We start from the raw sequence: 10,424 nt of genomic DNA on the forward strand, positions 1-10,424 counted from the left end.
CCCCAAACTGCCCTGCTTTTGGGCGTGCAGTGATTGAGGCGCTTTTACAACCTCGAAGGGCCTGGGCTCACTGTGTGGGGCACAGCGGTTCTGCCCCCCTTCACTCAGCTGCTTCATCCGTGACGTGGGGCTGGTGACAGCACCTGCATGGGGCGGGCATGCTCAGGAGGGTCACCACGCTCGTGCCCGCTTGCAGCCCAGGGGAGGGGGGGCAGCCACCACCTCTGTGCTGTGCTGACTTTACGTCCCGGGTGTATAAAACTTGTACAGTAGAAGTGAGCAGCACATTGGAGAGCCTGTGCCGCCCAGGTCTGAATGTCCTGGGGAGTCCCCTGGAGATCTGCGGGGGCCTGGGAGCCTGCGATCCCCACCCACCGCTGAGGCACCTCAGGTAGTGAGGGGCTAAGCAGCCTCCCCATGACTGGGAGCCGCCCCCAGCCTTCCTGAGCCCTGGCCGGGGCCTCTAGGTGTGAGGGCTGCCTCGGCTCTCGGGAAGGGAGGCCGGTGCCACAGACCCCCAGCTGCGACCAAAGCTCTGCGTGGACGCGGGACGGGAAGGCTTTGTTTTGTGGCCCTGGGTCTAGATCCCACTCCATAAGCAGTGGATTCATTGCCTCCTGATTTGGCATAATGACCAGGCTCAAAACAGTTTTATCAGCTAAGTCGTTCTATGTGCCATACATTCTGGATCCAGCAGCAAATTTCATTATTTCTTAAGTATTTACAGATGATCCCTATGATCTTTTGTGACAGCAAGTTTTTCATTCTTTAAAAAAAAATAAGTTATAGGGCGCCTGGGTGGCTCAGTCATTAAGCGTCTGCCTTCAGCTCAGGTCATGGTCCCAGGGTCCTGGGATCGAGCCCCGCATCGGGCTCCATGCTCGGCGGGAAGCTCCATGCTCGGCGGGAAGCCTGCTTCTCCCTCTCCCACTCCCCCTGCTTGTGTTCCCTTTCTCTCTGTGTATCTCTCTGTCAAATAAATAAAATATTTAAAAAAAAAAAGTTAGGGGCACCTGGCTGGCTCAGTCCGTAGAGCACGTGACTCTAGATCTCAGGGTTGTGAGCTCCAGCCCCATGTTGGGTGTAGAGATTGTTAAAAATAATAAATTTTAAAAATTCATCATAATTTTAATTTATAAAATTAAAAATTAGCAAAAAAGTTTAGGTTCAGGGTAAATGTGGGAGAAATTCTGTGTTCAGAACTAAGAGGAATGATTGAAGTAGTAGAAAATCCGTTTCAGTGTCCTGAGGACATAAAGTTGTGGGGGAAAATAGCCTCCCTCTGTGTGGCATGCATTTACCAGTGACGTAATAATTAAAGATTTTTCAGAGTTGTGGTTTTTTTTAATCATCATAGAGGAAAGAGCAGGACCCTATCCCCCTGGAATGTAAGTGCACTCATTCTCTGTTCATTTTCTAAATGTGATTTTGTTATCGTATGAGCAAAAAAGAAGAAAGCTTGAGATGTTTTTGACAGTTATCAAAAAGGATCTGCTTGTTCTTCTTTGCTGTCATGGATCAAGTTGTTTTTAAAAAGCACGAAAGGCGAAAAAATCTGTTTCCGAGGAAGCTCCTGGTGTTTGTATGGTCATTAACGGCGCCCCCGTGGTGAGTGGTCTCCGGTCCCAGAGTTCCTGCCAAGGTGTTCACAGCCCAGCGGGGCCCGCACACCCCTCTCCGCAAAATGCTCCCTGCGGCTTCTGGGAATGCCTCTCAGAGGCTGCTACCAGGATACCAGAATATTTCCCAAATACACTCTCAGCCGAAGATAGGACATAGCATTTCCTAACTTCTTGCTGCTCTTGCTTTTTATAGAACCTCAGCTGTGAATGAAAGGCTTCAAAATCCACAGTTGTCTTTTTTTGAGGACTAGGTATCATCCTCACGGATTTGAATGTGTGCCTTGCGTGTGTGAAACAAACAGGAAGTTTTTACATTGTGTACAAGCATTGTAGGTCGCTCTGCATGTCTGTATTACACGTTCAAGGCCCGTGCCTGAGGAAGGTCTGTTCCCCACGTGTTCCGGTGACGGCAGCCTTCCGAAATGATTAGGCCGTGTGTCTTTAGCGCCACCTCTGGGATAGTTAGGAAAGTGGCATGTTAAAGTAAACTCCCCGAATAAACATCCTTCTGTTTGTGCTTTCTCTGACTGAATCCCTTCTCACACAGCTGTGAGATTGTAGAATGGTTAGTTTCATTTCTTAAATTTTTGCTGACCAATGTAATTATTATGAGTGACAGAATTCTAGTGCTTAAAAATCCAGAGTTTAGGAGAATTGGCTAAAGCATCCTTCAGCATAGTGTCAGGTCTTTCTTGTTTTATTTTTTCTTACTAACCTCTACACCCAACGTGGGGCTCAAACCTATGACGCCGCGATCAAGAGCTGCACGCGCTTCGCCTGAGCCAGCCAGGTGTCCCTAGCCTCAAGTCTGTATAGTCAGTAAACTAACATCAGAGCAGTTTGACAGCTCTGAACGAGAGTGACTGGACTGGGTTAGGTTCAGTACATTTTTTGCTGGCTGGACTTCAGGTGCCCAGCTATACTTCGTTACTTGTTTAACAGCTCTTTTGTGTACAGAAGTCACTGGTAACATGGTTATCACTGAAATCTGGGGTCTTCATTTAAGAGTTTTGAGAATGTGGTTTTTGGAATATAAATAGAGAACCAGGCAGATCTCTCCAGGTATATTTCTGACTGAGGCACAAGTGTGTTAACTGGAGACACACACCAAGGGTCAGGGTTTAGGACTCCTGCGGTCTCGGAGTCTGCTCCGGAACGAGCACCTACCTGGTATGAACTGCATCGGCCTGTCGGCAGGGCTCCCGGGACAGCGGCAGCCACGCTTAGACTGAAACAGAGTTCAAGCACGTCTCCAGTTTGCTCTTTCTTTTTACAGAAAGCAAAGAAGCCCAAGGCGGCGGAGTCTGTCTCAAAGCCAGGTGTCAGTGAAGGTAAGGCACTAAGAGAGGACCTTATTTTAGCAAAAATAAGGCTGTGGAGCTGTTTCTTTCAAAAGTTCATGCTTTTGCTTTGTTTTTTGTTTGGCTTACCTTTTTTTTTTTTTTTTAACAGAATCTCCAGGGCCATCAAAAATTAAGACTGGGAAGCCTGAAGAAACCAGCCTTGATTCTAGAGAGAAGAAAGCCAGCTCAGCTCCCAAAAGTGCAGGTGGGTCCTGCTGAGGCAACGGGGAGCTCTTTAGAGGGCTGGTAAACCAGGTGGTGATATCACGGTTTTATTAGAGTGAATTCGAAAGCTCAGGCTCATCCTAAGTCATGTCTCTAAGTAGTTTATTGAGCTCTCTTGGAGGCTAAGAAACAGTCACTCTACCCCAAAGCCTGGTGGAAGGAGTCTGGGCCTAGATGCTCATTGTTGTTTTACTGAGAGTGCATTTGGTGCCAGGAGACCCAGGCTGCACAGGGAGCTGGACTCAGATTTACTGCAGAGACTGGTTAGTGTCTGAGGCTTGGGGCACTGGGCGGGAACGTCCCAGAGGGCTGTTTGCACATAGCCCAGAATTCACTGCATTTCTCCTCACTACCCTTAACTCAGAGGAAAGATTGATTTCACAAAAAGGAAACACAGATGTATTAGGTAAAAGAAGGTGTAACCTCGTGTTGTGAGTGGCACCCACAGTGGTTAATGGATTCCAGTCCCCACCCTACACGGAGTGGCCACCTGGCCTGGGGTAGGGGACCCGGCCTCCTGGTACTTCTGTTCCTGCCCCTGTGAGACAGGCTGATAGCACCCCTCATGAGGATGATCTGATCTCCAGCATTCACGGGGCTCGGACCAGAGTGGAGAATATAGCAAACAGTTACTGGTGTGGTTTTCAATGATAGACTTAAATGTAGTAGCTTCATCTGTTTTTAGGAGTTGGCAGTTGAGAGGATGTACTTTGACATTTATCCCAAGGAAGGAAGAGGAAAATTCCTGCTGTTAACAGACTTTTTTTTCCTTTTTAAGAATGTGAAATTTGGAGTAATCTGTAGGCCCAACCTTAAAGTATTTGGCTTCTCATTCTTCCAGCAGCAAATGGGAGCTCTTCTGGAAAAGTCGGGAAGCCTCTGTGTGGAACCACGAAGAGGTCCATTGCCGACAGCGAAGAATCGGAAGCTTACAAGTCCCTCTTCACGACTCACAGCTCCGCCAAGCGCTCCAAGGAGGAGTCCGCCCACTGGGTCACCCACACGTCCTACTGTTTCTGAAGCCGCGCAGGCGCCGTCCGGTTTCCATGGGGTGGGTGGCGTGGGCATTACTGTGCCCCGTTCTCTGCTAACTCCCCCTTTGCGCCGAGCTATAAAGTCCCCCCAAACCTCGGAGCTGGTGTGGTCGCTCGTGCTTGTGAGGCGCCTGGGTTCCCGCGGTGACGTGCTGGCCCTGCCCGCCCCCTCCCACAGGCTCGTGCCCTCCCCACGGCCCCGGGACATGCGTTGGCTGCATTTTTTATGCTTGAGATAAAGACTCCAGATTCCTTGGGGTGTGTGGTTGGCCCATTTTGCCTAAAATTCTAATGATTTTGCTGCCAACAGTGGAACAGGCCAAGCGAAATGGTACTTTAGGAAGTGAGCTTTGCATGCACTCGGTCTGCACGTCTATTTGCCGGCAGCCTCCGTGCCCCCCGAGCAGAGCTGGCCGGTCGAGTGTTTAGGGACGGTCTTTCTTTTATCACTTTCAAGACGAGAGCCTTTTAGTTGGGCACCTGAGGGTTTGGTATAAAAATAAAGCAAGTCCGCCTTTTCTCTCATCTGTCTGTATTTTTCTCTCTTCCGTAGTGTTTTAGTAAGAAAACTACGGCCTCTCCATGGGTAGTGACCAGAGTGTTTCCACGACGTGAGTTCCCTTCTCTCTCAGATGATGAAGGGAATTCTGTGTACAATCAGTCTCTCTTAGCTGTGCTGACGTCAGGCATTGAAACGTCCCATGGGACGGCTGATTCAGAGCTAAGAATACCCCATGTCAGCACGGCTTTCTGGAGACAGTTGTACTCCGGGCGGGACTGGCTGGTTTCCATCAGCGCGCAGGAAACGGAGCCGGGGAGGGAGGCCGGAGGCCTGGGCGGGAGCACCGGGTCCCCATGTCCTGTCTCCGAGGGCTGGGAAGCTCGGCCCCTGGGCGTCTCTGTTTTGGAAAGAGAAGCATTTTAATCAGAATTCTATTCACCTCAGTGAATTTTTGTTGTGGACTTTTCCAGAACAAAGCTGAATTGCCCATTTTCTTTTCCTTACCCATTTTTTTTTTAATTTTAATTTTTTTTAAGATTTTATTTTTTTGAGAGAGTGAGAGCATGAGCAGGTGGAGAGGCAGATGGAGAGGGAGAAGCAGACTCCCTGCTGAGCAGGGAGCCCGATGTGGGGCTTGATCTCAGGACCCCGGGATCATGACCTGAGCTGAAGGCAGATGCTTAACTGACTGAGCCACCCAGGCGTCCCTCCTTACCCATTTCCTGTATAGCCCGGTTAAACCATTTCCTAGTTGTTGCATCTTTTATATCAACAGCCATTATTTCTGCCAACTTCGATTTTCCTAATTTTAGCCTTAATTTTATTCTGCAGTGATTATTTTGACTGTCTCCAGTTTTTCCCCATGACCCGTCACAGGGTCCCCAGCCTTAAAACTTGAGCAGCTCAGCCCGCCCGCTTCCCCTTAAGGTCACCTCCAACTCTGCCTGTCACCCCCTCCCCGCCCGCCCCCTTCCAGCAGCCAGGCTAGAGCCTCAGCCCCTCAGCCCCGGCCTCTGGCCTCTGCCTGCGCCTTCCCCGCCCAGAGCCCCGCCGCCCCCGGAGGAGAGCGTGCTGTGGAGACTCCTTCCAGCCTTTCGTGTCCAGCAAGGCATCGAGTCCTCAGAGGCCCGAGGAGCGGCACTTGTCCTCGAGGTGGGGAACAGTCTGCCCGTGTCGCCCTGGGCCTGGCAGGGTGCCTGGGACACAGGAGAAGGAGAGCAAGGCAGTGACGGCTCGGAGCTGCCGCCGTGTTGAGGGCTCACCCGAAGAGCAGAGCCCTTGGTGGGCTTCGTCTCCTGGGACTCACCGACCCACAGAGGGGGGCCGTGACCACCTCCCTTCCCACAGCACTGCACACGCGCTCCCAGCTCGGGTCAGGTCAGGGCGCCGCGCCGTCTCTCCCGCCAATACTGGCCCGGTGGGGGAGTCCGTGGAAGCTGTGCAAGGCTTCCACGCGGGATGCAAGGAGCGCCCACGAGCTCCCTGCCTCCTGTGCCCGCCCCACAGGGCCCGAGCTGCCCTGCTAGACGGCCGGGACCCAGGCAGGACCCGGGCGGGCAGGGGCTCCCAGGCGCAGGCTGTTTCACGGTCTTGTATTTCCGAGAAATAGAATTAAAGCCTCCGCACGATGAACTGAGATCGCCACGCCACACCGGGAACCTGTTCTTGCCTTTTGACCCAGAGAGCATTCTGGCTCAAAGATCTTCCCGCTTCTTACCTGCTTTTCCACTCATCCTCCTGTTGAAAAGTGCTTTCAGACTTTTGAACACAATATAAACCAAAACAGTGTGATTCCTATCGTGGAATCTATGTCAACATCTTCAAATAACAAAAATCAGGTGGGACGAAATTTCCTGAGCATTCCCGTTGTGTGGGGTCATCATGTACGGGAAGTCTGCGCGCCCCTCGCTGCATCACGCCCTAACCGCCACATTTAGAGCACTGTTTGGGGGGGTGACTTCACATACGGGGTACACGTAGACGCGGGACCACCCCAAAATACTCTGCAGCCGTAGTTGGGCAACAGGGGCGACTGTCCCACAAGAGCCACGTGAGGCTGCTCAGGAGAGCCAAGACCGAGTCTCGGTTCCAAGGATGAGCCCCCGAGGGTCACCGGGCACCCCCTCCAGACACCGGCCAGCTGCGTCCTGAAGGAGCAGCTACAAAGGAGCCCCTCTCGAGGAATGGATTTACTTAACTGCCTACTTTCTAATCAGCCCTTTGGATTTGCATCCCTGCAAGGCCCGCGCAGACCGCCTCCTGCAGGAAGGCCCCCGCCTCCCCAGGAGCTGCACACATGTAGGAGCTGTCTTTCCCGGGGTTCCAAGTAGTCCTACAGAACTTCCTGCTCAATGCCCAGAGCTCAGCACGGTTCGAGGCCCAGGGAGGGTTCCCAGCGGATCCTTGATGATAGCAGAATGTTTCATTCCTAGGGACTAAGTCTGTCAATCAGATGACATGGGGGAACAGGTGCAAGCCGCCTTGTGTTCCCGGATTTTTTCGGTTTCGTGTCATTTTAAAAACTGATGGTTTCGGGGGTGCCTGGGTGGCTCAGTCGTTAAGCGTCTGCCTTCGGCTCAGGTCGTGATCCCAGGGTCCTGGGATCGAGCCCCGCGTCGAGCTCCCTGCTCTGCGGGAAGCCTGCTTCTCCCTCTCCCACTCCCCCTGCTTGTGTTCCCTCTCTCGCTGTCTCTCTCTCTCTGTCAAATAAATAAATAAAATCTTTTAAAAAAATAAAAACTGATGGTTTCAAACACACTGGGCAGTGAGCCCTGGCTTTACTCCCGAGATTGGCTTCGGTTGTCCTATAGGCTGGGCCCTTCTCCCTCGGGTCTTCACACCCATGCAGATATCAGCACCCGCCGTTGACCCAACCACCTCCTCATCGCCCCTCAAACGACCCGAATGTCTTTTGGGAAAACCTCCCCGAATAACCTAACCTAGAGTCGTCCCCTCGTTCTATTCCCTTAAAGTACTCTGTTCTTACCACAATTTTAATGAAGTAATTTATTCCCTTACTCAGCACAGGCGCTGCACACTCAGGGACGATCAGCGAGGAGGTGGGAGGCGAGAGGGAGTGGGGGCCTGAGGAGAACACGGCCACCTAGAGGGCCTATTTGGCTCCAGCAGAGAACATCCCAGTGTGATCAGATCATCCCTATTTTCAAAGGAAGCCAAAAATCTTGGTTTTAAAAGTCAAGTCCCTCCAACATCTAAATATTGGCAAATAATCATGTTCAGGAACAAGGCAGGCCAAACCAAACAAGTGGCTCCTAGTCCGTGGCCTCTGGTTTCACCTCCCTCCCACCCGGCTCTCGGTCCTGCAGGGACGTGTGCCCGGTCCACCCTGCTCACCATCATGTCTGGATTCAACAGGCGAGAAACAGAAATAGGTGATGGCTTCTCCCGGTAGAGCCCAGGGGTCAGAGAGAACGTTCTGGCAGGGAGCTGGCGTCCCACGGTGCCCGTCCTCCCGCTCTCACGCCCGCTGGACATTTCTCCACCTCCCTTTGAGCCTTGCTCCCCAGCGACCACATGGGCCTCCTTATCCTCTGGCTGGAAGTCATCACAATGGGCTCTGTGACGTCACCAACGGCCCGGCCCCAGGCCCCAGTGTCCAGGTGCGCAGGCAAACAGACCCACCATGAGCCACTTGGTCCCCCATCTCTGCTCACCATGCGGACGCTAACATGGTTCTTGTTCTTGCCGCTGTGCCTCTCCTGCGGCTACGCCTTTATGTTTCCTCCTCTGAGAGAGAAAGTCAAAGAACCCCCGGGGAAGGTGCCTTGCGGAGGGCACTTTCGGATCAGGCAGAATCTCCCAGAGCACGCCCAAGGCTGGCTTGGGAGCAAATGGCTCTGGCTTTTTTTTGTTGTTGTACTGTATGTGATACTGAAGTTTCGAGGAGAAAGTGAGAAGAGTAAGGTAAGGATGGCTCCGTTTCTTACCCCGCACTGGTTCGTTCCGTCTCAGACGTGTCAGGCCCAGAGAGACGATGTTCTCATCCTTATAGGCGGGGCCGTTCGGTAGAACGAAGTAGGATGCGAAGCACCTACCCCGTGGTCCTGCGACACGCGGGCACATTCATTTCCTGACGTGTCCTTGGGGAAGACAACGGCCCCCAGACCCTCAGGGGTCAGGGCTAACGGTTGAAGATGACCTTCTGTTGATCAGCTAAAGAAAAGCTTGGTTTGATATTTACCCTATTAAATTAGTTTTTTCCTAATGAAGGAGAGGTTCGAGAACTTGGTGTGTCTCAGGTCAAAATTACTCACAGAGACAGATTCACTGCTCCTGATTCTTAATTTCCCTAGAAGAAATTCTTTATTTCTTCTTATTGTTGTTGTTTTAAAATTCTTTATTTCTTACAAGTTGCCGAACCGAATGGAAATGGTATCATTATCCCAGGTAAAGGAAAAGACCTGTTGTGAAGGGATAAATGTATAAAGAAGTAGCACCTCCTCCCTGAAGTGGCTGAACAAGCGACAGACGGGGAAAGGGAGAGAAATACAGCATGTTCTCTGCTAGACGGCCCCAACACTTCATGACGCTGTGTCCAAACTGATAGAGCAGGGGTTGGCAAACCTTTTCTGGAAAGGAGCAGATAGTAGCTACTTTCAGCTTTGCAACACATACAGTCTCTGTTGCAACGACTCGACTCTGCTGTTTTAGCATGAAAGCAGCCTTATGTAATGCACAAATAAATGAGCAAGGTTGTGTTCCAATAAAACTTTATTTATAAAAACAACTGGTGGGCCAGACTGGGCCATAGTTTGCCAATCCCTGGACTAGAGTGCAATGCTAGAACCATCTTTTCTTAGGGGAGCCCGACTCTCTTGGAACTGTGTCAAAACCAGCAAAGGCAACGATATTATTCACCCTGAATATCTTTCTTGACAGGAGCAGAATCCTGCCCATCGAGGCTGTTCATTTCGCTCTCCACCAAAGAAAAATCAAAATGCTTCCCCCAACAAAGACTATGCGTTCAATACCTTAACCCAACTGGAGAGGGACCTTGTGAAATTCGTGTCCAAGGTGCGGAATCTGAAAATCGCCATGGCAACTGGCAGTAAGCTTCAGAACATGGAGGGACCTGCAGGCCCACACAATATTACCATCTATGAAATATGGGGCGAAGAAGACTCTGAATGAATGGATTTGTGTGTCAGAGTAGGAGAGACAAAGTTGAGTGTTGACAAACCATATGCAAACCAATAAAACTATTCTGAAGAAAAAGAATTCTCGAAGTTGACACCTTTTCTTTTTCTTTTCTTTTTTTTTCTCTTTTTTTGAACTGGAAGAAAAAATAAATGTGAGGCCAGTAACCACAGCAGTTAGTCTTTTGTTTTTGCCTTCCTCACCTCCCCAGACCAGTGAGTGTTGAGAAGAGCACAGACTAGCAACATCGTAGTGGAGGCAACCTTCTCGGCTATGGCGCCCGGGGCCTCTGGAGGACAATTAGGCTTAGGAAATTTGGGATAAGATGTGGATACCATTTTCATTGTAGTTATTTTTGTAGTAACTATTTGTGCAAAAGGTGGAACCAATTTTTATGTTTATAATTTATTACAAAGGCCAACTTTAATTACAGGTTTAAAAGAAAATGATTGAATTAAGAGTGTGTGTGTGTGTGTGTGTGTGCATGCATGCGTATGTCAGGGAGTGGTGGATTCTAGAAACATTTGATTTTCTTCCCACC

The 10,424-nt window shown here is 50.7% G+C and overlaps 2 protein-coding genes across 3 annotated transcripts in view; both read left to right on the plus strand.

Annotated features, from left to right (window-relative positions):
• Positions 1-4,749, plus strand: part of RTF2 (replication termination factor 2) — a 38,691-nt gene extending 33,942 nt beyond the window's left edge. The window contains exons 7-9 of one of the 2 annotated variants that reach the window (XM_036121045.2): positions 2,899-2,953; positions 3,075-3,170; positions 4,032-4,749. In XM_036121045.2, the coding sequence (XP_035976938.1) occupies positions 2,899-2,953; positions 3,075-3,170; positions 4,032-4,210 (330 nt within the window). In that variant the 3' untranslated portion in view covers positions 4,211-4,749. The remainder of the gene's footprint in view (positions 1-2,898; positions 2,954-3,074; positions 3,171-4,031) is intronic. The other variant, XM_036121046.2, reaches the window with a different exon arrangement.
• Positions 4,750-4,886: 137 nt separating this feature from the next.
• On the plus strand, positions 4,887-10,051 carry LOC118553849 (protein FAM209-like). The gene is made up of 2 exons (XM_036121049.2): positions 4,887-8,650; positions 9,626-10,051. The coding sequence occupies exons 1-2, from the start codon at positions 8,261-8,263 to the stop codon at positions 9,875-9,877; spliced, it is 642 nt and encodes a 213-aa protein (XP_035976942.1). The 5' UTR covers positions 4,887-8,260; the 3' UTR covers positions 9,878-10,051.
• Positions 10,052-10,424: the final 373 nt, after the last annotated feature.

The sequence above is a fragment of the Halichoerus grypus genome, chromosome 10, assembly GCF_964656455.1.
Source record: "Halichoerus grypus chromosome 10, mHalGry1.hap1.1, whole genome shotgun sequence".
Classification (NCBI taxonomy): domain Eukaryota; kingdom Metazoa; phylum Chordata; class Mammalia; order Carnivora; family Phocidae; genus Halichoerus; species Halichoerus grypus.